Genomic DNA, 27,645 nt, shown 5'->3' on the forward strand with positions numbered 1-27,645 from the left:
GCTCCTCTGAGCGCGACGACTTGTTGTTATGTTGTCTTAGGGTTCCACCCGATGCATGATCATGGAGTGGACCCTTTGGATGAGTGGCAATAGGTGCATAAATTCCATTTGAGTTAGCAACTCCCGATGCTTCGCCCGAGGCCGCTGGTGCTGCAGCGGCCATCGCGGCGTATTCTGGTGGTGGGACCCATATTCCTCCGACGACCACGAATTGTGTTGGTTGTTGGTTGTTATTGTGAATTGATGAAGGACTAGGTCTTCTCGTGTGTAATCGATATTTCTACATGAAAAGACAACAAACGATATTTAGGTCATGCATGTATATATATATATTCATGTAAAAAGGAAATTTTACACTATGAAGTCACGTAAAAAAAAATTGTACATTTTAATTTGTAATTAGTGGTGAATAACTTGGAAAGTTGTACATCATATATGTTGCTTGATTTGGTATCCATATAAAAGAAGATTTGTATAAAGAATATTAGAAAGCTTACTATAGTTACTAAATTCAAAGTACCTTTTGATTTTTAGCTCATCTAAAGATATATATACAGCTACATTTACCAAATTTAGCTAAACCAAATCTCAAAAGTTGTAGATTTTCTATAACAAAAAATATATATTGTTATTTAGTTGCGTAACGGCAGTAACAACAACAACAAACTTAGTATAATTTTACAATCTTACTTCCATTCTAAGAATATAGAAGAACTGTTTTCGATAAATAATCGACTCAAAGTATGTATTTACGTATGAATTTAAAAGAAAAATATATGTATATAGGAAGTAAAGGTGTAGTTATCCAAAATTCTTGAGTCTATCTTATACAAAATAATCCAAGTTTGTACTAGAATTTGTTGATGGACCCCTAATCAATTTTGCACTACCAAACAAAAAATATAAAATATCCAATTTCCAAATTTTGATATACATCAAAGTTTATCACGTTTCACATTTGCCAAAGATAAATAAATACTTTTTTGAAAAAGAAAGGAGCACAAAAATAAATAAATAAATATAAAGACAAAATCTAGAATATTCATTAATCATTTAAACAAACCTGCAAATGACTTTTAACTTCGTCATTAGTGAGTCCATCCACCTTCATTAACTCCCTAATTTGTTTTGGTGTAGCCACTGCAAAACAAAATTAAATACAAAGGATTACGACGGATAATTATTATAGCTAAACAGTAAAATTCGTTTTAAATTTAAAAAGAAAATTATTTTTCTTTAAAATTATTACCATGAGATCCACCTAGTTGTTGTAAGGCATGTAAGAATCTTCTATGCAACTCTGGAGACCAACACCTTCTTTGTTTTCTTTGTCCATCTTTATCTTCTTTTTTATTTCCACCGCCATTCTCGACGGTGGAACTATCTGTCGCCGCCAAAACAACGCCACTAATTGGCGTTGTTTCTACGGTGGCGACGGCATTTTTCTCTTTCTTGAAAGGATGAAATGCTCCTCCACTTCCATTTTTCTTCACTTCTACAACCGACACCTTTTTAGGTGTTAATTCCTAAAATACCCCCACAAAAATAGTAAAAATTAGACAACAAAAAAAATAATTAACAGAAGTGTTTAAATTTATTTTTTTTCTAAAATTAATTACCTCTTTTGGGGTGGGATCTGAAGTTTGATTCCAAAGCTGAACAGATCTAAGCCAATCAGATTTTTTATTTTTTGTATCCTTAGAACTAGTAGAATTACTAGTATTATTATTATTAATAATTAAAGATTTTGATTTATGAGATTGATTTTCTTCATCATCTTCTTCTTCATCTTCATCTTCATCTTCATGAGAAAATGTGCTTTTTAATGGAATAAATTCTTCCAAAACAGGAACATCACTAGATGTATGTTCATCATCAGAACATTCAGTAGATTGTGCATTAAGGTTGTATTCTGTAGTTGTACCAGATAATTGTTGCTTGTAAGTTTCGATAGCTGCACATTAAAAACAAACAAAAAATAAAATTAATGTAAAAATAAAAAAAATTAACAAATTTTAGAAATGTTGTTTTGTTATTTTGTTTGAAAGGCATAAAAAAGGAAAATTAATAAATAGGGTTTCATTATTTTTGTTTGAATCACTAGTAACGCTTGCTCAAGTAATTGAACACCTTCATGTTAATTAGTAATTGAGTATTCGAGTCATGCTAGAGGATGAGTAGAATAAAATTTTCAATAAAATCACAAAAAATGAAGAAAATTAAGAAATGGGGTTTTGTTATTTTGATAAATAGTATAGAATCTTGATGAATAAACCATTTGGAACACTAAATTTAATCTTTACCACATTAAACAAAAAGAAAAATCACAAAAAATGAAGAAATCAAACAAATGGGGTTTTATTATTTTGTTTGAATAGTATAAAATCTTGAAGAAAAAAATCACAACAAATGAAGAAATGGGGTTTCATTATTTTGTTTGAATACTACAAATCTTGAAACAAAAAAAATTACAAAAATGAAGAAATGGAGTTTTGTTATATTGTATGGATTAGGATAAAAAGTGAGTTCTTGAAAAAAAATTTTTACCTTGAGTAACAAGTTCAAGACAAAGTGGAAGTTCTCTAGAGAAAACTTGAATTTTTGTTCTTTCTTGTTCAAGAGCATCAATATATTGTTGACATCTCTCCATTTTCTCTGAAAAATTGTTGTTGTTCATCATCTTCTTTGTAAAGAAAAAGGAATTTTTCTTTGAAATTTTCCAGCTTTTGTGAGATGATTTAATTGACCTAAGAAGGAAAGTATGGAAGAAAAATAATTGTTAATTTATTTAATATTATTATGCAAAGCAAAGGCTATAATGAGAGAAATGAGGGGACCAAGAAGGAGGATTTTAAATGAGAGAGTTGATTTGTTTTGTTATAAACATAGAGAGATCCGGAATGGGAAATTTAAAGAATAAAGGGATCTAAGAAGAATCATAAAAGGGAATAAACTTGGTATATGAGAAATAAAAAAAGATTTTAATCTTGGTACATGTAGAAACATCTAGCTAGACCACCAAGTCCTTTGCTGTTGACTAATGGTTTCGAGTTTGAATTTGAGTTCTAAAAATGAAAAATAATTAAGATAAGCAATGTTATTTTGATAAGAATTTTATTCTATGTCTTACGATTCCGAATTAATATAACATGTATCACTAAATTATATTATAAAAAATGTGAAGATGAAAGAGATTTCGAATTTAAATATGAAGATGGAGAAATGTTTAGTAGGAAGGAACGTTTTTCCTATTATGAGTCATGCGCAATACAAATATGGATTACTCTAACCAATATCATAAATTATAAAGAAGTGTGGTTGACGGATAAAGTTCATTCACAATTTCAAATTTGAACCTTTAAAAGAAATAAATTTTTGGTAAGGAACGTTTTTTCTTAGAATTGAATTAATCAGAACAAAAATATGCACTACAAAAGTCTAAAACTAATTAGCCAAGAGCTTCATCACTAATTCGTTACTAAATCACTCTTTCAACTTTAAATAAGATTAGTAATGAATTTTGTTGTTTAGCTACATAATTTATTCATCATTAATTCATATTGTTTTAATAGTTATGTAATATCAAGTGATATGAATCAAGTTATTCATTTCTTTATCCTTAATCAAACATCTCAAAAAAAAAAACTTCTGAATAGAGAACATTTGCCTTGATAATGGACTTATGAAACGTAATTTCAATTAGTCGAGACAATAAATTTCAAATAGTAACTCAAAAAGATATATATGATATTTTAATTTTTTTGGAAAGGTGGTGCGTGGGGGAGAAGGGTCGAGGTCGGGGCGTCGCATACGAAACGAATCTTTGATGGGTTAGGTTTAGTGCTTTTTAGAGAGTTGTGAATATTCGAAAGAGTGATTCTTATATTTTTATTATATTATATGATAAAATTTAAAAAAATAATGTGTGCTGGCATTGACGTTACATATTACACTATCAAGATAAGATCAAACTTTTTTTACTCTTTTGTCCTTCTAGATTATAAAAGTCACATTTAACATACCTACTACTATTTCTCATTTTTCCAACTAGAATTAGTGTTGGGGAAATGAATTACACCACGAAGAATCGAACTTTCACCAATAAGGTAAAAATTCAGATAATCGATAAAGTAATGAGCTATATTAAGGTCTTTAGAATTGATATTATTATACTTCCTTCATTCATTTTTATCTGTTACTTTTTCTTAAAATAGATTTTTATCTTTACTCGTCACTTTTGAGATATTAAGAAAAAATAATTATATTTTTTCATGTATACCCGCAACATTAAATACTTTTTCTTCAAATCATTTTTCAAGACTTAATGCTAAACATCATTTAATAGAGATAGTTTGGTAAACACCTATATCAATAATTATTTTCTTAATAGAAGTGTCAAGTCAAATATGACAAGTAAAAGTGAGCGGGTGGAGTATTATTTTATCACTTCTTTTCTAATGTTAACTAGCACAAATTATAACACACTAGGTATTTATGGAGTCAAATCTATATGAGGAACGTGTGTGTTTTTAACTGCTATCACATGCTATAGTAAATTTACTTTAGAAAATATTAATAGAGTTTTAAGACATACGTAGCAAGGTAATATTACTATACAATTTGATAACTCGTCACCATTTGAACATCTTAATATTATCAATATACGCTACACATTTGTACAACTAACAATACCTTAACCTCATGGAGTCTCAAGTTCATTTCTTATATCAATAAATGAATTGATGAACAAACAAACTTTGCAACATTAATTCACTAAACAAAATATACAAATTGGGTAAATGTAGAGATGAAACAAAAATTGAGGGGCTTCACTAACAGTAACAAACCAAAAAAAAAAAAAACTATAAGGTCAAAATTCAAAATGTACAAATATGAAGGGTCAAAATGTAATTTAACAAAAGCCACTCTAGAACTTTCTTTTTTGCTTGGAATATACTCCGTTTCTTTGGCTCAGAATAATCACGACAACACATCAAAAACTTCAATGAATCTTTCCAACGCGCGTGCTTACACGCGCCATCCACCTTGACTATGATTTATTTTTTTGAAAAAAAAATTGAGAATAGGAAAAGAGAAATAAGACGGAATTACGAGATGAAGAATCAAACACTCATTAATAAAATGAAATTTCAATAACTAACTAATCGAGCTATTAAAATTTCGTTTAAATAATGTTGGCTTTTGGTGTCTCAAAGGGGCAAAAGAGAACCGTGTGTTGTGTGTCCAAGACGCATGGCATAATGCGTGATGAGAACGCACTAATGTTGATCTGGCACAATTGTCGTTGATTGGGTCCCATTACATTGGGGACCGTAGTAGGTTGTGTCCGAATATTCTTTTTACTATATATATGGACTACTTTTTTAAAAAAATATTATTTTCAATTCGGAATTTGGATATTCGATACTTACATTGGAATGCGATTATTTTGGATTCATGTCTACATTCGAAAGCAAGCACTCTCTGCTAAGAAAATTTTCATTTTTAAAATTATAATCAGAGACTCTAATTAAAAGAGAAACAACCTAATTTACTGCACTATATTAGGGTTAAGCTCCGCCTTAGAATATCAACATTACTAGAAAATATGAAATTAACTCCATATGTCAATAATTTCTAAACGATCCATAGCTAAGCAATAACTCCTAGGTAAATGAATTTTTCCCATTTTTTATTTAGCGTTAAATAGGATTAATATGAATTTTTGACCTTGCTAATTCCACTACTAGAAAATGGTGAATTACATGGGAATTTTCCTGCGGATTAATATGAAAATTTGCAGGAAAATTATTTTTCTGCGAATTTTCATACTAATCCCTAGAAAAATCCTCATGTAATTCACACTTTTCCTGTAGTGTTCATTCATTGTTTTTTAATAGGGCAATCTCTCTATCATGGTCATCTTATATGATTATTTCTACTTCAACTTAATTTAAAGTTGAAAAATTAGTTAGAAGAGCTAGTATTTCAGATTAAATAATGGTTTCATTTCATAAAATTCAAACCCCTCCCCCGTTTAGTGAAATCTATCAAACGTAAAATAAGATTAAAATTTGGGCTAAAATAACTAAATCTACACATTTCTAACGCTAACGCTAGGTAAGGGAAATATTTTTATTAATTTAATATTTCTAATCGATAGTTGGTTGAAAGATACATGATTAGATAACAAGTTACCAATAAGATTGGGATAATATTTTATATTTAATTAGTTTTCTAATTTACTTTACTATATAGTAAATAAATGTACGAATTAATGGCATTTTGACAGCTACCTCTCACCAAAATATCATTGTTATTGACTAGCAAGAAGTCTTTTATTAGCAACGTAACTTAATTAACATCTTAGTCGATGAAGATATCTAGAAGATATCTAGACCATTAGGCATTAGCTAACTTTGCATGCACTTACAAGACCAAGGGTTATGAAACAAAAGATTATTCTGGACCTAGATCGAGGTATTGATAGTGATTTTTTAATTTTATTAATATGTAATACAATGAAATAGAATACAACACAAAGAAAAATAGAGAACAAACTAATAAACCGGCAAAGCAACCCTCCCCCCCATATATATTCGAAAGGTGAAATTAGTTAATTGTTGAAAGTCTTATATACTCCATAGTACCCCTAAATATACGCTACCAAGAGAAAAAAAAATGGAACTAGTTACAATTTTCCACTAAATAGCTCGCAACTAGCAATTTTCCTGATAATCCATAGCTAATTTTTTTGCTAATTCAACGATGATTTTTGGTGTAAAGCTATAAAATTTATTTATCGCTATTTTTTTTAAAAAAAAAGATTTATACAAATGATTGAAAACCAGATAAAATAATCGTATTCCCTGTTATGTTTGTTAGACCATTGATATATTGATATAGTTCTATAAAAACATATAGTATCCTTCATGATCAATAAGTAAACATGAGATATAATAAGAGAGTGAAAATGCTCAGGGACGTCTAATTAACAGTAAAATCAGAAATTTCGTTAAGAACAATAATAACAAAAAATTTAATGTAATTCCATAGTTGAGGTTTGAAGAGGGAGTAGAATGTACACAAACTTTATCTTTTGAGAAAGAACAAAAGTGGGCTTTGAAAGACCATCGTCTGAAACAATAATAAGATAATATATATCAAAGCGAAACAACCAGTGGCGTAGTCACCCTTATATAAGACACCCTTCATCGAAAAATTATACCGTATATACAAGTAAAATGATAAATAAAGTGGCTAATAAATAACATATTTTGGACACCCTTGACACAACAATATCATGTAGCCTAGTGGTTTCAGCGCCTTGAAAGTGTAAAGACACACAAACTTAAAGTGATCGTGTGTTGTAGCAATTTTTTTTTTCATTTTTTAAGAAGAGCAGGTTCATTTTAGCAATTGGACATCCTTCGTGAAATTTCTGGCTTCGCCACTGAAAACAACGTGTATAATATAAAGAAAGAAAAAATAATACTAGTTAAACTGGAAAAAAGGAGCGAAATATATCCGAAGACTATTTTATATATGCATACAACAATTGTAATTTTTTGATATAATTTAATTAATTTTTCGATATAATTTAATTAATTTTTCGATATAATTTAATTTTTCGATACATACAACAATTGTAATTTTTTGATATAATTTAATTAATTTTTCGATAAAGCGTGTTCAATGTCCAAACCAACCTTCACCGGTTGTTGCTCCGCCGGCCTATGTCAAGGTATTAATGATATATGAAAAGACATATTCTTTCAAAATGCCTTCTTGTTATGTGGACAACAATGGGGGTTCCATAAAACTATAGTTCTTTAAAATATTTAATCTAAATATAGTTAATGTATACCTCTATTAGACTATTCTATCTGTTTTTTCTTTCTACTTAATTCTCTATTATTTTTGTCACGAACACACAAGACCATAGGATTTCGACAGATTCAAAATTCAAAATTCAAAATTTGTAGATTTTTAATGATCTCAATTTTTTTTATTATAGTGCGCATGGGATGAAGAGTGTAACAAAGCTTTAAATAGTTTAGTTTCTATCGTTGGATGAAACGCTTACTTTGCTACGGAATTTATAACAATTACTTTTATATATTTATTAAATTTCTGAATATAAATTTATGATCTACGCGAAATTACCGAGTTCTTGAAAATCTACACCCGATCTAATACCCTAGATAGAACCATATTTCTTTTAAATAGCAAGATACAAAAAATCAATATTATCCCTAAACAAAAAGAATTAAAATAAAATACAAAAGAATTTTTGCTAAGTACTAATGAAGCTAGCACACAAAAAGGTGTGCTCTATTAAAATAGTGGCATCAAATCCAATAATGAATCTTTGATCTGTCTGATTTATTTTTTCCAAAAGTACTAAAATGGTATTCTTTAATAAAATAAATAGGGACACCATTTTAGGAAATGACCTTAGGTCCTTTAAGAGCCAAAAAGAAACACAATTATGGAAAGACATTTCATAAAAAGGCACTTTAATTTGTTTCTTGCATGCACAATATATTTAATAAGTAATATTATAATATATACTATAGTGCAAAAGTCACATTGTCACCCACAAACCCCCCACCCCCACTCCCCAAAAAAAGATCAATATGATGAATGGCCTTTCATATGAATGTGGGTTGGATCTTAAATTTTGTGAGTAGTTGGCATCCTTAATTCCTTATCTCATGATGAATTTTTAGGGTTTATCTTCAAAAAAGTATGTGAGTTATTCATGCACCTAGCGATTAATAAAAATGACTAGAAGTTATTAGAGATCAAAATTTAAAGTTTGATATAAATAAAAATAAAATAAAATAGGTGGTTTTTCAAAATTTAAAGTTTGATATAAATAAAAATAAAATAAAATAGGAGGTTTTCTTTTTGTTTATTTGATTTTGATGGATAAAATTATTCAGTAATCGTGTTGGGTGATTGATATATAAGTGTCATTGAGGTGATGGGTCGTCTAATGTAAATGTTCCTTTTTATAAGCCATTATTTAGACGTGTCTTGATTTTATATGCTGTGCAAAAATAATCTTTGAAAAAATATTAATTATTTCGGACAACGTTAGACTATGACTTAATGTTTGCTCTATATTGCTTAATCTTATAGATAAAACATTAAGCTATCGTTTAACATTGACAATAATTTACAAAATTGCACAATGGTTTAACATTTTCTCACAAAATATTCAATTTACTCAAAAAATTATATGTAGTATAATTCTAAAGCTCCATATATAAGTTGAAAAAGAAATTAAAAGATGGCAGTTTACTACACAATCTCCATAAAAAAGGATACCTACATAGTATAAACTTCACGAGATAATAAATATCCGATGAGATAGTCACAACATTTACCAACTAGTTCTAGCCATCACATAAATAATACCATACGAGGTGATAGGTATATGAAAGAGGATTCTGATGAACTCCTTGCGTTCCCAAGTTCCATCCCCGACATATAATCTAGTACCTAGTAGAAATATGACAAAACTACAAAATACATACTGTTGAGCTAACCCAACTCATGGTATTTTCTTTATCATTTAAAAAAATATATATATTTTATGTTATTATTGAGTGAAAATCTAGGCTGCATTTGTTTCAAAAACTAACCAGAAAATGTTTTCTCACCATCTTTTTGAAATAAAGGCCAGCAGACTCAAAGATGGCTAAAAATTAAAGATTTGAGGCTACTTGAATGGGCCCTAATGTTCAATGCTAGCATATTGGGCCAAATTTATAGGAAGCTAAAGGTGTCTTCCTTTTCCTTTCTTGAAAAATATTTATTTTATAAAGTTGTAGTATTTGGTTAATTTCTCAGAAAAAAAGTAAGTTTTTTTGTGGGTTCATATATTTTTTTCACACTAATTTGTCTTTTGTTTATGGAGCATACACATTGAAATAACAGTTTTGGTCCATAAATTGTTACTAGTAAATCATGCATTATATTTTCGAAATAATAACTTAATATATTTAAAATATATAATGCCAATCTGTTCATGTAATGCGAGTTTGTTATAATCGATCTTAAAGGGTGAATTTTGCCTTAGCTGTTTACTCAATATATCACAATGTCCTTATACAAATTGATTCGTTTTTTCGAGCTTTACTTCTCCCTCCCCCTTTCCCTAATACAAATTTAACATGTCACATAAGTAATTAAGGGATAAAACGATTAAGAACTATGTAAACTTATGAATATTTACATACAATGATACAAATAAACATGATTAAAAGTAAACAATTAAATCAATTAAAAACTTAATATGATATAATCAAGATTAAAATAAAAAAAAATAAAAAAACATAATTGAGTGGCAAAAAATGCTAAATTAACCTTATGATTGAATACTTTTATTTCCTTTTTAAGCTTTTCATTTGGTGTTTGCTGTACTTCTTCATCAGAAAAGGTATAAAAACCTGAAAAAGCTCTAAATCTTCGCTAATCGCTCATGGATATTGCTATGGAGTTTGATAGAACTAACCCGCGAAGGAATTTGTATTCAGTTTCTAGAATCTTCGACAAAGCAAACATGGCGGACAAACAGTTCATCGTTGTTCATTTGTGCGGCGGTGCAATTAATGGAACTTTCCGGTAAAGAGTCGATTCGAATTACGCCGGCTTAAAACCATATGGTACTCATTTAGGAGATGCAATTTCACTCATATCAGCAACATGTTACTATACTATTTTGGTTCTGTGTTTTTTTTTTTTAATTGAAATTGAGTTCGGGTTGACAGTCAATTTTAGTAATATTCATATGCTATAGTGCTAATTTGTATGACGATCTCATCCAAAAGCTTAAGATGGTAGCGAGGAGAGATCCAAGGATAATGTTTAATTTCTTAATTATGTTTGCAATGTATAGGATTATATGTATTGCATTTTGTGTGATTTGATTTAATTAGTTTATATTTGACTAAGTTATATCGTACTATGCTTCGTATGAGCTTATCGAACACAGAGATACATTAAAGAAACAAGAACAAAGTTGGATGTTGACCTTGAGCTTTTTTCTGGCTCAACAGAGACCTTGACTGGAGCTTCTTGAAGAGGGTTAGAGTGGGGGTTTTCTAGGTTTGGACTTGGGATATTTGAAGGGGTTTGCTGCAAACATAGGACTTTTGAAAAAGGTAGCTTTTTGACAATTTTTGGTGCTTAATCCACAATATTTTTCACTGTTGTTCTGTCAAGAGAGCATCAAGTGCTTATTGTATGTCAAAAGATAAAAAGGGCACAATTTGATTTCTTAACCAAACTCATCATGTATTCTCTATGTCTGTCCATGAGTGACACGGGCCCCGCTCATCACTTGGGCCTCGCAACAGGCAGTATGTTGCATTACCCAACACCAACTCATGTAAACCACTTTTCGTTTTCTAAGATTCTCCGCCGTCAAAATCACCCCTCTAGTAGCCTAGCCACGTGAAGCAACACACCTTCCTCGACACCTTAGGAATCCAGACCGAAGTACATGGAAAACTAACCTCTGTCCTAACTAGGAGCTTCTAGTTCTCAGAAAAGAACTTAACTAAGGTCTAAGAATGAGTTGTTATTCCTGAGATCCCAACTCAAGAGGTCACACTTGTCAATTGGCTCACCTTGCTTTTGGAGTAAATTTGGAATCTTCGAAACTCAGTCACCTCTCAATCCTTGAAATTCCTCCTAAACTTCATATCCCAAAAACTCCCATCTCCTTGTGTTCCCTAATTGCTAAATAGACGATTCCCTCTGGCAAGAGACTCTATACAACACCAAAAATTCATCCTTAAGCACCACTCCTCCACACCATATTTTCCCGCGGAATCTAACTCTGCTCCCATCTCCAGCCTTAAAAACAATGTTATCAAAGAATGCATCCCACCCTTTCATTATATTCCTCCACACACCACACCCGAAAGACATTGTGATCCCATTTGTTCTCCATCATCCTTTGGTTACACCATATTTATCCATAATCAACTCCCTCCATAAAGATTCTTCCTCCACCAGAAATCTCCACAATTATTTACCCAAAGTACTTTGTTAAAAACCTTCAAGTCTTGGCCCCAAGCCCTCCCTACTGCTTAGGAGATGTCATGGTCTCACCTTTGTCCAATCCACTGCATCTGAAAGGAAATTTCTTTGCAATATTTCTAGTTTACCAATCACCGTGACAGGTGCCTTGAACAGTGACATACAATAAGTAGGGATACTCGATAATGTGCTTTTAATAAGCACTTATGTGCCTTATTTGGATAAGTATCTTTTCTGCCAACTTGCTAACCTCTTCTTTACCCTCCAAATAATCAGATTCCAAACACCAAGATCCTTGTTCGAATCACCTAAGGTAAACCAAGGTAGGTAGTAGTGAGAACCCTGCCCTACCTGTAAAACTGCGGCAAGCATGTGAATATTACTCATTGCACCAATGGGTATGATCTTACATTTTCTGAGGTTAATTTTAAGCCCTAACACCGCCTAGAACCAATTCAAGACTTGCCCAAGGAAGTCTAGCTGGATCTCATTTGCATCAGAGAACACCAAAGCATCATCTCCAAACAAGAGAGGAGAAACCACCATGGTACCCGACTTCACTAATTGCAACTTTGAACGACTTGATATACTCCTTAAACCGCTTTGTCCATCATTTAGTACAAGAGGGCCTCTTAAAGAGGTTTGGGGAAATCACAAGAGTATTTTGGAAAAATTCCATTATCTCAATAGGATAAGCCTATGAAAATGTCTACAACACCTATACTTCAGCAATAAGAATGTTCTAGAAATTGGTTTGATTGAAAAATAATAGCAAACAATGGCTTTGAAAAACCCAAACCAACAACATATTCAATAGCGATTCAAGCGAAAGCTACTCAGTTGACTCTTCTAGCTAAAATCACTAAAGTGAAACAAAAAGAACCCTGGAGCCAGATGGACAGTAATTGTTTGCTTTGTAGCGGAGGAGAGAAAAATTGATGTGAGTTTTAAGAACCTTAGATCACCCCTTACAAGAACAATTGCAAAAAAAAAGAAAAGAATTAAAAAACAAAATAGGACATAAAACATTTCAAAACAAGGAAAGAAAGTTATAAAGCTATTGGATATTGTATGTCATCTAATAACCACCCTTGAAAAGGAGAGCAATAAAAAATAATTTCACTAAAATTAATCGTCAACGCGACTCAATTCCAATAGAACAACCAAACCAAAAAGGAAATAAGCTTCACTACATTGATAACAATAAAATAAATGACAAATCAATTATTTCATCTTATCTATGTTTGCTTGGATCGTTTTTCTCTTGACTAGTTAATGAATTTTTCAATTTCAGAAAAATTCAGTAACCAGTAAAGAGAAAACAATCATAGCAAACATAGATCAAATGAAATGAGTGGGTGTATGTGGATGAGATTGTACCGAATCATTTTCTCGAGGTGATCGGAAATGATTGTTTTCCAGAAAGGTCCCATGGCACAAGTGCCTTCAACGACAACAATTAGCTTTTTTCTCATCATGTGTGCTTTGCTAATGATTCTGCAGATTGATTGTTGTTCGCCGCCTATGATTCTATTGGTTAGATGGTATACAAGTTCAGGGATAGGGTTTAAACTGAAAATGTATGTGTAGACATCGAATTTTTTTGGCTTTAAGATGGGCCTCTTCAAGATTTAGCCCAATCCATGTTCTTCAAACCCAAATTATATACGTTGAGGATCTCTATAAAAAGGTGTTTATGATTCTTGTAGATTTGGATGGACCTCTATAAGAATTATAAACATGTTTCATTTGACCCCTACAAAAACGTATTTATGATTTTTGTAGAGGCCCATCCAAATCTCCAACAACCTCTAACGAGAACATGGATTGGGCTAAGTCTTATAGAGTCCCATCTTAAATCCAACAAAATTTCGATGTCTATACATACATTTTCAGTTTAAACCCTATCCCTGAACTTGTATACCATCTAATAAATAGAATCATAGGCGGCGAACAACAATCAATCTGTAGAATCATTAGCAAAGCAGACATGATGAAAAAACAACTAATCGTTGTCGTTGAAGGCACTTGTGCCATGGGACCTTTTTGGAAAACAATTATTTCCGATTACCTCGAGAAAATGATTCGGTACAGTCTCATCCACATACACCCCCTCATTTCATTTGATCTATGTTTGCTATGATTGTTTTCTCTTTATTGGTTAAGGAATTTTTTTGAAACTGAAAAATTCATTAATCAGTCAAGAGAAAACGATCCAAGCAAACATAGATAAAATGAATTGATTTGTCATTTATTTTCCTGTTATCAATGTACTGAAGCTTATTTCCTTTTTGGTGTGGTTGTTCAATTGGAATCGAGTCGTGCCAACTATTAATTTTAGTGAAATTAGTTTTTATTTCTCTCCTTTTCAAGGGTGATTATTAGATGACATATAGTATCCAATAACTTTCTTTCCTTGTTTTGAAATGTCTTATGTCCTATTTTGTTTTGTTTCTCTTTTTTTTTTTTATGCAATTGTTGTTGTAAGGGGTGATCTTAGGTTATTAAAACTCACATAAGTTTTTCTCTCATCAGCTACAGGGCAAACAATTACCGTCCATTCGATCTCGGGGGTTTTTCTGTTTCACTTTAGTGATTTTAGCTAGAGGAGTGAACTAATTAGCTTTCACTTGAATGATTACTGAATATGCTGTTGGTTTGGGGATTCTTCAAAGCCATTGTTTTCTTTGTTTTTTCAATCAAACCATCTTCTAGAACATTGTTATTGCGGGAGTATAGGTGTTGTAGACATTTTCATAGGCTTATCCCATTGAGAGAATGAGATTTTTCAAAAATACCCTTGTGATGATTGTACACTAAATTGATTGTGGTGCTTCTTGGCTATTCAAAGATTTGCTACTCCTAGATCTTTTTCATTTTGAAATCGTTTTCCCCCGATAGTATGGTTGTTTTAGATCCTTAATTGCCTGCTTCTATAACTTAAGAGAGAAAGTTGAGAGTTTTATACTGTTGGAATAGCCTTTTCTGTTTTCTTTAAATCTTAATTTGATGCTGTGAAACTATATCTTGATTTGAAATGTCAATCTATGTTGCGTTTGGCTTATAGGCTTTTGTAAAATTTTCAGGTCCTTCGCTGAAGCTGATTCAATAGAACAGGTTTGTAAATTCATATTGTTCATCTTGTAAACCTTTTTTTTTCATTTTTAGTATTCCATGACGGTGATTGTAATGCCCAAATACTATTTACTTGAATAGGAGGATATTATATTCCATTACAACATGAGTTGAAGGCGATAATTAACTTCTTTTGTTTTTTTAAGCTAATTTTACTTTTCTTCAATTGAAATTCCAGAACCCATCTGCTGGCGATGTAGAGCTGTCGTTGGTGGTCTTTAATGTGCATGATTCCTACAGTGGTTTGTATCCATTTTGTTCTTAATTACCTTTTTTTTGGCTGAACAGTAGTTGTGTCATTCACATAGAAAAACCTTCTTCAGACCCTGTCTCAATCTCAACTAGAAAAAAGAACAAACATGTGTGGAGCAATTTTCAAATAGATTAGGATATCTGGATGGCTGAAATTTAGTCGGTGAATCATCTTAATGGGCATTCTATGGACTGTTTTGTATAGTTGGCATCACTCCACCGTTATTAGAACGATCTTATTCTTTGATCCTCGTGTGCTCCTTGTTTAGAGAAATATTTCAGTATGTGATTCCGTATGTCAAATATTTATTGCAACAAAAGAATTTGTTAAATTTGTGTTATTCACATGAGCCATGGAGTAGACAAAGAACTGGATGGGCTTATAGCTTATGGCTTATAAAACTTTGATGGGGGGTAATGCGTCCTAATTTAATATTTTGAGGCTTCTTTCACCTCTCCTTGCTTAAGAATAAACAGCCTTTTCTTTCTGGTTGACATTTCATTTTTTTTTCCCATCTTCTGTTTCACCATCTCTTACACAGCTTGCATGTTACAAAAAAGTGGCTGGACAAAAGACATAGATTTGTTTTTCCAGTGGCTATCAGCTCTACCTTTCTCAGGCGGCGGTTTCAATGATGTTGCAGCTGCAGAAGGCCTTGCTGAAGCATTGATGGTGTGGTTTACTGTTTATAATGTTTTGAGAATGAGCATTTCTGATATTATGAGCAGTAGTTTTGTTTTGCTTGGTATACGCATCTCTTACTATTTTATTTTCTATTACACGCTTTCCTCTTTGTGCTTTCTTTTGCTTTCTTGGGAGTTCTATGAGGTCCATATGATTATCAATTATATTTTTTGTATATTCTGTACCATTACTCACCAGTCTAGCTAACTTGGGATTGAGGCGTAGTAGTTGTTGCTCTTTGCTATGCTACTGCTGTTCAGAATAGTGACTAAGCCTCTTGACCTCCTATTTAAAGGTTCTTCTGTATAAACTAGTAGATATGAATTGGGGAAACCAAAAGTTTTTTGTAAAAGAAATACCAGAAAGATCCAAGAAAAGAAGTTTACAGAAATGGGTTGAAGGGAGGATGAAGAGGGGGTGGGTTTGGGGTATAGCCAACAAGTCACAAAAGCTTCTGATTGAAACAGAAATGCCAATGTGCTGTTTTCTTTTTTGGAGTTAGTCACTGTGATTGTTTGGTATAAAAACCAGACAAATGGTTGCCAATACTTAAAGCCCCAAGTTTGTTATCGACCTATATCGTACTGTAGGAGGAATTGATTATATAGTGGATGGAATTTCTTTCTGTGTTGGAGCACAATGTAACCTGAACTGCTCCTACTTTGCTCACATTGCCTTTCTCTGCAAAACAAATTTGTTTCTTCCTCATACTGCACGTATATATTCATTTGACTGATTTTTCATTCAGATGTTTTCTTCACTCAAAAATGCTGATGGGCAAAGACATTGCATTCTTGTTGCTGCAAGTAATCCTTATCCATTGCCTAGACGAGTTTATTATCCAGCAATGCTGAATCTGGAGCAGAGTGATAATGAAGCACATACCAGTCTTCGACTAGCTGATGCTGAGACAGTTGCAAGGGCATTTCCTCAGGTACTGGTTGATAACCCTTTTCTCTTCAAAACCATGGTGCTTCCCTCATATTCCTCCGCTGAATGTTTTCTTTTCTTGCAGTGCTCTGTTTCCCTCTCTGTTATATGCCCAAGGAAGCTTCCGAAATTAAGAGCAATATATAATGCGGTAATTATGGACAATTTTTCATTGAGCTTTTCCCCTTGTTTTTAGGGTCAAAACCTGTTGATAATATGTTGAAGTGATACACGGTAATTACTGTTTGCATGTCCATTCAAACTCCTGTAGGATTAATTGCGTCACCCTCTTTCAATTAAAGAGTTGCTAAATTTGGGACTCATCTATAATAGTTCAATGTTGAAGATTCGGACTGTAAAGTGATGGTACCATATAGTTTTTTTTTTCCCCTTTCAATGAGTGCACATAGTCTTAAGTTGCATGGAATGTTGTTAGAGGAACTCTTCTTTTAAGTTTTTTGCTTGGGTGGTTATGCCGTCAGGAGCATCCCAATTTTTCAAAACTATGGATTTAGGATAGCAAATCCAAATTTGATAGCAGTGGCGAAGCCAGGAATTTATACTAGGGGGTTTCAATTAAACAATAAAATGTCACATAGTACATTTTTCCAATGGAGTGGATTCAATTACTCACTTGCTCCACCATTATTTATTAGTCTACACGCCGTTATCATTTGTTATTGTTTTGTCTTCAATAGAGAAAGGTGATCTATGGTAAAGTTTATAGTCACAATTATTTCGAACTCATGGTGCTTGTTTATCATAAGTAAAGATTTACCAAGTGCTCCAAAAAAGTAGGTTCTTCCAAACTTTGTTGCCAATTTAAAGTTGTCACCATTTAGGGAATTTTGGATAAGTTATTGGTTTCTCTTTTGATATCTTGAAATCCCCCATGCTAATGTTCTTGCTTGACATACTAAGTCATGATTTCTGTCTTTAAATCCTTTCATCATTCAGAAGAATAAATTTAAATCCTGCTGACTTGGCATGCAAATGCTAACCTGGTTATATTTTATTGCTGCTGATTTGAAGTAGGAAACATACTGCCCCTTCATTTTAGTTACCTATACTAAGTGCAAACTTGTCTTGATCTAGGGAAAATGCGATCGACAAGCAGCTGCCCCGCCCGTTGATACGTCTAAGAATCCAAATTTTCTTGTATTAATTTCGGAAAATTTCAGTGAGGCCTGTGCTGCTTTCAGTCACACTGAAATGGAAAGTTTGGCGCCAAACCAGACCCTGGTTGAAATGGATATGTCTTCTGTGCCTCCAGTTTCCGGTCCAGCAGCAACTTCTAATCCATCAGGTCAGGCAAATTCTGGAACTCTCTCTTGCATACATGCCTGGTATGAATGTTTTCTCTGGATAGTGTTACAGATATGCCTGATTCATTTTAGATGTCCTTTTTCTGTTGAAAGAAGATTATTTTGTGAATATAAAATGAGAAGTACCCTCTAGAGGAGAAGTCCATGATTAAATGATGAATGAAAGGGAGCGATTGACAACAACTGCAGCACAGTGAAGTTAGACATACCACAGCATATCTGCCATATCTGGAAGAAGTGTATTAGCTGGATATAATTTGGGTTTAACATAAACTTTTCATTACTCTTGATCGAATCCAGACAGAAGAAAAAGCCAAATAATAATACCAATAGTTATAGTAATAACAGTAGTATCAATAGTAGCAGCATAACAATAGATGATCATGAACGATGATGATAGTGAACCAACACAATTCAGGATTAATGTGAATGCTTTCACTCTATTTTTTCCTTTTTGTTCTTCCTTATGCTGTTGATGATTAATTTGCTGCAACTGCTGGTGTTGGGCTAGACCTGTTAGATAGATGACTGATTGCTTAATGGATACAGTTCCTCTATTGCTAATAGTCTAATACATGTCTAATATATATATCCATCACCCTGTCTCAATTGTTTGATGCATAAAAGTAGTCGGAACTTTTCCTTTCTTCTTCTTAACCTCATCTATCATTGTCCTTTTCTGATGTTGGGTTGAGTTGTATCTCTGCATGAATACTGTCTTACTTTTCACTTCAAATTAATGCAAGTCAAAACTAATGAATCTCATCTGTAACATATGTAAACTGCTTCAATGTTGATAGTTGTTGGTTCATAAATCTCCTGTAGAGCATCCTATGTTATATTAGTGATTCACTGAGTTTTGTTGAAGGAGCTCTGACTCTTTTCTGTTACCTTTCAGTTATGAATCAACAACCAATTTCAGCTGGAACTATTCCTCTTGGCAGGAATAACAGTGCAGAGGCTAACATGTCTCTATCTCAGCAGCAAACATTGGCTACAGTACCATCAGCTCCATCAGGTTATGTCGAATTCTGGGAGGTAAGGCCAACTAATAAGTAGAAAGAGCTGAAGATGGACGGCAGACTCTATGCTCCATAAGAAAATCCTCCAATAAAGTTTTTACTGTCTAAATGACAGTTATGATTTAAATTTGAACTATTTTAAAGAGTGCCGTATATTTAGTTTTTGTTGATGTTTTTATGCTGCTAGTTGATACCTTGATTTAAAAGTCAAGAAGTTTGTGATTCATTAATTGACTAGCCCTACTATCTCTGATGTCAATTCTACATTGGATGCTCCTAAACCGCTATGTAGTGGTTATTTTTTCTTCTCACTGTGATCTGGCAGGCTTATGGCTTAGGCTAAGTTGTCTTAACTTTTGAAAAAGAACAAAAGTTTTACAAATTATCTGTTATTTGGTGTAACCTCATGATCATTGTAGTGTAACGCCTAAGTTCTATAAGCTGAAAGATTTGTATGGTGGTAGAGTTTTGTTGTTTACTGCACATGTCTGTGATGACCACTTCCGAATTCTGTTAATGGGCTTTTTCTGAAGTCACTTTGAAGGTTTCAATTGACTGCTAATATCTTGCTTCGTTTCCTAGACACCAACTGTGCAAATATCACATCCAAGTTTCATCCATCAATATCTGGAAGATTTGTTCTTGTAAAGTCTGAATTGATGCTTTACTCTGACCCTAATATCCAGTTTCTAGTTACTCAACCTTGAAATGAAGTTGCTCCATTGATAATTATTTGACCAGTAATTAACAAAAGAGACTGTTGACCAGTGATGTCGGAAATTTGTAAAAGGCAGTAAAGAAATTAAACTAATGTGAATTGTGTCCTAGTTCAACAAAATTCAGTGATGTGTTCCAGTTCTTAGTCATTTTGTTGCTTTCTTTAGTGACATAGTCTCAGAGAGTTTTAAGTTAGGATTATGAACAGTATAAGATAGCAGAAAATAAAACTGTGAAATCAGAGGATGGCTCATTGAGAGGGAGGGAGGGGGTTCGCCATGCAAAATCCTAACTGAACAATTATTGAACAATACTTAAAACATGAACTGACTAGATGAGCATTTAGCATATAGTTGCAAGATGATGCTTAAGCTTGATACGACTGGATGAGTACTGAATTTTTCTGATAAAAGATGAGTATCGAATTAATTAGTTTGTAAGAAAACACTCAAACCAAAGTAGTTAACATGGCATCTTAAGATGTCAAAGTGGAAGTACTATGAGCAGAACATGATTAACAGGCTTTTTGGCACATCAAGAAAGTTGACAGTCAGAAAGGGCCATATATTTTTTTCGTTGTTGAGCCATAGACAATGCTTTTAGCTGAGAAGGGCAATAGTAAGAAGTCAGCTAGGTATTTTACTTTTTCTATTAAAAATATGGTGCTTTGTTTACTCTTCTACGCTTATTCTAGTGACCTAATCTTCCTTGACAATTTGGAGAAGTGCTAAGTTGCTTCATATGTATTGCGAAAAAACGACTAGTACTATTTTGTATGATATTACTTCAGTTTTATTTACTTGAACCATAACCAAACTTTTGTGAATTACCTAACTTGTGACCTCTTTGTTATGGAGAAAAAGGGGAGAATTGGCTTTTTAGGTCACTTGCAATTTTATTTTTAGTTTTATGTTTTTCTTACAAGTTACAAGTGATCTTCACTTTTACACATAAGAGATCTGAAAAGGCCATTTTCTTCTATTCTTTTTAAGTCTCCAAGAGATCTTAATTCCTCGAGAAAAAAGTTATTTGTGATGCAATAGATAAATAAACCTTTGTGTGCACTGACTTTGCCAAGAAATTGTGACAAGGCCTGGTAAAGGACCAACAAAGTAGAACTTTGGAGTTCTCATAATACTACTATCAAAAGCAGAATGTGTTTAGTGTAGGTATTTCCCTATGAATTGCATGAATTCAAGTTATTGGCTATGTTGGCAAATGGGATTGGTATTGCTGATATCTTCAGATGTATTTTTCGGTGTATGTTTCTATAATGGAGATTTGGTGAACTTTTTAGTCATCCACATGCTTTATTCTTTTTCCCAATATTCGTCCTTAGAGATTTAAGTGCAGGCTACTGCATTTTGACATGATGTTGATGAAGCATTGCTAACATTTTGATGAAAATGTTTCAGGGAAATTTATGTATGGTGAGGGGGGGTCAACCTGAACATATTTCGAAACTACAGGTGTGTTTAAATTTGTCTTGTGTGGGAAGTTTTATTTAGAATTTTGTTCCTTTCAATAGTTTTCATTGTTAGGTGCTAAAACCCACAGGATGGCGCTCCAATTTTCATTTGATAGATAAAGTAGCATGTTGAGGTATTATGTAGTTCTGATCCCAGAGCTTTGGTCTAATGGTAAGAGCACAATCCATGATGTGTAGGTTAAGCACACATCACGGGTCGAACCTTTTCTCTAGAAAAATTCCTGTTATTTAAGTGGAGAAGGACAGAGGGTCCGACTCCTTATCTACCGAGTTTCGAATCATGAGCCAGTGACCCTCGGGGATTTCTCGTTTTTTTTTATTATTGAAAAAACTATTGTGTAATTCCTTTTTCTTGTTTTAAAATGTCTATTTAATTCTTTGATGATTGAGTAAGATCTTGTGGTTTATTTTCTCTCGTGACAGGGGTACAAGAAATCTTCAGCTTCTGAATCGTAAGTACATTTTCATTAATGCTTGTTTCAACTGTCCAACATTTACAATTCAAGTTGATTGCAATGGTAGTAACCCTCTGTTGAATGAAGCTACAGAATTCTTTCTCCTCGTGTGTAGGAGAGTGTATCATTATGTTTCAAGGTTAAGATGGTACAGAGATGGCAACATTTATCACATAAAACTAAAGAACTGATGTTGAGGACTCAACTCAAAAATAAGATAGATTTCATTTCTCGTGAACTTAACCTCTCAAGTTCTTCCAACAGCAGTGAACTAAAAATTGGTGAAGAGACGAAAGACCTCATTGTTAAGTTTCAAAACTTGTTACTTTGGGAGAGATGGGTGATTTTAGTCTGATGATCCTTAACAATATTCTTTTACTAGAGCTCATCCAATTTCCTCTTTTAGTAATGAAAAGGAGATAGTGTAAGACCTCATTTGTTTGCAGTCAATGAAGGTTTTATTCTTATTTAGATTTCAGATCTTCGTCATCAAGTCTTTTGTTTTTTAGTTCTAAATCTATTCAGATATTAAACTTTAACAGTGTTTGTTCTTTAATTTTACAATCTCTTAATGGATCTGAGTGATTAGGATCTATAACTGGTAGCTTGGTATTTCACAAAAAATTACATTTGCTGAAAGTACTTACAGAAGTCCTATAAAGTCCCGTTCCTCTGCATTGCTCTTTAATTTTACAATCACTTGATGCCTTTTTCCTCCTCTTTGTTTATCTTGATGTCTTCTTTGATCAACCATAAAAGTTTCAAAGTGTTGGACTACGTTAATACTTTGAACTGTTTTTTTATTTTTCTCAGGCCTGCTGCAAATTTACCCCAAACATTGCAAATTCACCCCAAACATTGCAAATTCACCGCTTTATGCTCAAAGATCATATGTTTCAACAGTAATTTTTCTGAGACAAAACTTCTTATCTTGTTGGATCTTCTTCATTTATCAGATATTGATTCCTGTTCAGTCATGCAAAGTACAAGTTACAGCTCCTGATATTTTGTGACATTTATGCTAGAGTTAGACAGTGCACCACTGGAAAGGCAGATATTCTAGCTTTTTGGGCAATTGACAGACATGGAGTTCTTAACAATCTGCAAGAAAGGAACTTAGTAAGTTTTCTCAAGTCTTAAAGATTTTGCGAGTAGAGCAGAGTTCAGTTATAATTCATTATGCTAGAATATTAGAGTTGTAAAAAGAAAAAAAGAGATTCGAGAATGAATTGCTTGCTTATTCCCTCGAGTATGTTCTTAAGTTGCCATAAATATTCTCAATTTTGGAGCCACAAAGTAATTTGTAAGAATATTTACTAGTTGATCATTTGAGTTGACGAAACATGCCACGTTGCAATCCGGTTCAATCGGTGGCTCAGATGGTTTGGCTTGGGGCATCCATAATGGAGGTCTCAAGTTTGAAACAGGGCTTGCGACAACAAGGGGTTGACCTTCTGGGTCAAGCTCATTGCATAGGGTTTGCCTAGTGCGGTTTACCTCTGTGTGGTTTGCGAGCTATTGCATAGGAGTGGGGTCTTACCTCTCCTATGTGGTTTGCGAGTTATAGCGGTCGTGGGTTCCCTTGTCATCAAAATAAAATAAGATGGCAATCTATGACATGCTTTGTTCTTTCAAGAAACACTAGATTCGAAGCAATGGGTAATGGAATATGTGTTCTACCCTTGCATCCGGTGAAGGTAGGATTCCAGTTCCATTGGTCTGAACCGCCTTTTTTGGTGAATAAATAGAAGAAATTATTTTGGTTTATTGGTGAATAAGAAGAAGAAAAAGATTTCCTTTTTTTTCCCGGGAAAGGAAATAGTCCTTTATTATGGAACTTTTGGACAAGAGAGAGAAGCTTCTTTTAAGAAGAAAAAGAATTAGAGGAAGAGGTATTGGAAGAGGGAGAGGCCGAGAGGGAAATTTTTAGGGTAGGGAGAAAAAATTTCTAGAGTAGAGCTTTCAGCGAAATGGGGAAAGAACTTTTAGAGTAGGGACTCAAGCCCTCGACTCTTATAGAAGAATTTTCAGAGTAGGGATTCAAATCCTTGGCTATGATATAAATTCAAGATCATGGGAGGACACCAGTCGCATAGGAAGTAGCATGGTCGGTCGTCGAAATAGTGCGCTATAACCATCGCCTGAGAGATAGAACTGTGCTAGATGCAAAAAGGAAGAAGATAATCATAGGGACGGACACTTTGGCTGGCACAGCTGCCAATAGCAGAAGCTATTTGAGTCTCTACCAAGATCTTAGAGGCTTTCATACCAGGCAAAGTAAGAAAAGATTTGAGAATGAATTGCTTGCTTATTCCCTCTAGCATGTTGGGTTTACGTAATTTTTACAAGTATCCCAAAAAGGAAAGAAGAGTAAATCTATTCTTATTTACACAATTAAAGGGATTTTACACATTTCATAGATTTACAAGGAATAGGCTCTTGCCATATTGATAATTTTTTGATTCTTAACAAAGTTTAAGGATCCTACTATGAATTATGGCATCTCCACGGTCATAGGTGTGATATTCTTGTTTATGATGTATCATCTGAAGTTGGTAGTCTTACTCTAAGTAGTGTATATTATAACTTCCAGAAGCATTATTGATTTATCATGAAGATGTGTATTGCATTTCCATGTAATTAATATAATTATGTGCATAAACGTAGACGTATAATCCATTTAAAGAGGCTTTTAAAAGTAGATAGTGTTCTACTGTAGTGGAATATAATACCTTATACACTACCAATTCACCTGGAGTTGATACACCCCTTTACAAGGTTCTCACTACATTGTTAGCTGTTGGGTTGAGTTGAATACAAGGTTCATTTTCTTTTTCTTTCTAAAATAAGGGTTTAGGGTGGGGGTACTAAGAGCATGTTGATGCAGAAACTGTTCAAATTTCACAGCATCAGCGAGTATCAGAAGAAAGGAAACACATGGATATTTGACACTATATATACAGAATCTGCAGACAACTCGAGATGTTTATAAAATGAAGTCACATTAGTGGTTGAATTTTTGCTTGCTTAACACCTTACAAAGTAGAGCAGTTTTAGTATCAGCATACTGGCAATTGTGAGTCAGATCATTAAGACATTCATCTGCGTCATCAATTTCTCACTCCTTGAGAAAGCTACAGAAATTGGCAACTTAATCTGGTTCCAGTAGTATTTGTGGCAGTCGATATCCTCCATACAGTCGTTAGGCCTTGCACAACGGCACCGAAGCCCATACTTGATCTGGGACTTGAGAAACCTTCTCGGGCCAGGTTGACTACAAAAGGAGTGGCGACTGAGGATCATCCACCTCTTTTAGATCTTTCACCGCGTCACTGAGATTTAGCGATTCCCCCTTTTTTATTCTGACTAGTAGTATTTATCTGATGAAATGATCTTCTTTTCCCCTGTGGCAATTCTAATTTACAATGTATACAAATTGAATTCAGTCACTATTGAAAATTGCAAGGTCTAATGACTGTTCTCTGAACTATCTACTGAAAAAATTGTGCTCCTCTGCCCTTTACCATATTTCTTTTTTATTTCCTTTGCGGAGAGGGTGGGCGATCCACGAACCTCTCTCTCTTTTATGTAAATGTGATACTTAATAAGGAGCTCTTATGCAGTTTTTTTAGTCTGAAATCTCAACTGACATTTTTCTCTTTATATTTGTTTAGTCTGCAGTAATTAAACTACCATCACAGACATTGTTCATCTATGTTGCTGATAGAAGTTTCCGCTTAATTGGATTGCTTTTATCTAATGAGGTAAGAAACCTTGACACACTTTGAATCTTTTGATTACATGATCATTTAAATGGAGCTATATTTTTTGTGATATCTCAAATTCATGGATGTCTGATTTTTTTCAGAACATGAGGTTTAGGCCAACGATACCCAACCAGCAGTTGCAAGCACAACCACCTCCCGGAGTGCAGCAGCTGCAGCACAACCAATAACTGAGGCGGATTCGGATAACTAGGACTGGCTAGAATTTTTGAGTTTTGATGATTAAATGTAACAATGAATTTGACTACCAGCCATAGCAGAAATTTTCATCAAGCTAAAGCAGCAGAAATTTCTACTACTTAGCTATTGAATTTTGAACTCTTTTTTCATGCACTGTTGGAGAAATTGGCTTGCCCAATATGACTATTGTTCTTCATCCTCAAACCCAAACCTCACATTGTGGAATGCTTGTTAGTTATTCCTGTTGAAACTATTGGATTTACAGGTTGAAGAAACAAAAGTTTCATTTTTGTTATATTTACCTTTTTATCTTTCAACTTTTTTCGAGATCATAGATTTTTCTCTAGATAACATAAGATCTACTGGTGTGATCCAGTGATCAATGACGTAGGTTGAGCAATATGAGATCTCAGGTTTAATTCTTTAGATAAAAAAAAACATGATTTTTCCTAGATGTCCAAGGTGCCCCAACCTAACAACGAGAAAGACAAAAAAATGATTGGTGCTTCTTTCTCATTTGTTCTAGCTTTGGTTAACAAAGTTACCTGTTGCTGGTGGGAGGTGGTGGGTATTTCATGGAATTAATTGGGCTTCTTACACAAATGTACTGTTCGGCTAACTAATTTACAAATATACACAACAAATGCATGTATGTATATTATATGTACATATTTTGTAAATTAGATAGCTTCGATTCCTGCTTTCAACGAGACTTTCTTAGCTTGTCAAACTTGCTCCTTCACTAGGAAAATTATCTGATAAGTAAGATCTTTGATTGATGTATCTATCGAATGGCCTTTAGACACATAACTATCCCATTTGAAATCTTCAAATTCAAATTTGTTGGGACAAAAAAGTACTGATTAAATAAGGCCATTAAAATAAGAGGGCCCTTCCGAACAAAATCAATACAAGAAAAAAGATGTTTTCTCTTTATTTTGTGGAAACTTTGAATATGATGAATGTAAATGCCCCACCTTTCTTCTTAAGACAAATCACAAACACAACTCCTTTCACATGTTGGATTCTTATACCCCAAAACAATTAAAAATGATCAACTAAATTAAGTGTCCATCTAGTGCAGCTTTTATGGTCAATTTCATTTCTCTAGGCACAAGTTCCCAAAATAAACATTATTGCATTTTACTAGTATAGACTATAGTATGGTTGATTAAGCTTTTTGAAAGTTAAAAAGTGTCTAATTTCTTAAAAATAATTTTTGGTAAAGAGTGTAGGTAGTAGAATTTATTCCCAATTTTTTCTTTACAAACCTTTTGAAAAATTATAAATAAAAAGAATATTTTTATTAATTTCATTCGAAAGGTGATATAATAAAATTATCATTTTACTTTATAAAGAGTGTTGAAGTTTAACATGAACAAGTAAAGATGGACAGAAGATGTAGATGACATTGTCATGGGCGGAGCCACCTTAGGCAAAAAATGGTCCTATGCAACACTCTTTGTTGAAATTTTTTAACAAAACTAGCATATTCTGCGTCAAATTTCTGACTCTGTTATCGAACGTTGTCATTAACTATTAATGTATGTGAGTTTAATACACCAACTTTCAATACACTGGAATTTGACACTTCATTGGAACAAGTGCATCAT

At 33.2% G+C, this 27,645-nt stretch overlaps 2 protein-coding genes across 7 annotated transcripts in view; one reads left to right on the plus strand and one right to left on the minus strand.

Moving 5' to 3' along the window:
- The window catches only part of LOC102595401 (uncharacterized), a 3,486-nt gene extending 559 nt beyond the window's left edge, over positions 1-2,927 (minus strand). Inside the window, exons 1-5 of the mRNA XM_006362508.2 lie at positions 2,548-2,927; positions 1,620-1,954; positions 1,250-1,526; positions 1,064-1,140; positions 3-280 (exon numbers count right to left, since the gene is read on the minus strand). Of these exons, the coding sequence (XP_006362570.2) occupies positions 3-280; positions 1,064-1,140; positions 1,250-1,526; positions 1,620-1,954; positions 2,548-2,680 (1,100 nt within the window). The 5' untranslated portion in view covers positions 2,681-2,927. The remainder of the gene's footprint in view (positions 1-2; positions 281-1,063; positions 1,141-1,249; positions 1,527-1,619; positions 1,955-2,547) is intronic.
- A 7,482-nt stretch (positions 2,928-10,409) lies between these two features.
- Positions 10,410-26,327, plus strand: LOC102587552 (mediator of RNA polymerase II transcription subunit 25). Of its 6 annotated transcripts, none has more exons than XM_015303033.1 (14): positions 10,410-10,676; positions 15,144-15,174; positions 15,371-15,434; positions 15,987-16,117; positions 16,878-17,063; positions 17,145-17,210; positions 18,155-18,365; positions 19,283-19,422; positions 21,539-21,592; positions 22,036-22,064; positions 22,881-22,969; positions 23,093-23,186; positions 25,742-25,831; positions 25,936-26,327. In XM_015303033.1, exons 4-12 carry the CDS (start codon positions 15,992-15,994, stop codon positions 23,128-23,130), a joined length of 939 nt encoding a protein of 312 aa, XP_015158519.1. In that variant the 5' UTR covers positions 10,410-10,676; positions 15,144-15,174; positions 15,371-15,434; positions 15,987-15,991; the 3' UTR covers positions 23,131-23,186; positions 25,742-25,831; positions 25,936-26,327. The 6 variants fall into 6 exon arrangements, with proteins under 6 accessions (XP_015158519.1, XP_006362546.2, XP_015158521.1 ...); XM_015303034.1 differs by lacking the exon at positions 10,410-10,676 and adding an exon at positions 11,076-11,174; XM_006362484.2 differs by lacking the exon at positions 21,539-21,592.
- Positions 26,328-27,645: the final 1,318 nt, after the last annotated feature.

Source organism: Solanum tuberosum, unplaced genomic scaffold, assembly GCF_000226075.1.
Source record: "Solanum tuberosum cultivar DM 1-3 516 R44 unplaced genomic scaffold, SolTub_3.0 scf00410, whole genome shotgun sequence".
Classification (NCBI taxonomy): Eukaryota; Viridiplantae; Streptophyta; class Magnoliopsida; order Solanales; family Solanaceae; genus Solanum; species Solanum tuberosum.

Excerpts from the sequence above, each read along its gene's own strand:
- LOC102587552 (XM_015303033.1), top strand. The coding sequence starts at position 15,992 with ATGTTACAAAAAAGTGGCTGGACAAAAGACATAGATTTGTTTTTCCAG. Across the intron at positions 16,118-16,877 it reads GCCTTGCTGAAGCATTGATG|ATGTTTTCTTCACTCAAAAA; the intron begins GTGTGGTTTACT and ends TTTTTCATTCAG. Across the intron at positions 22,065-22,880 it reads AAATCTTCAGCTTCTGAATC|GCCTGCTGCAAATTTACCCC; the intron begins GTAAGTACATTT and ends TATTTTTCTCAG.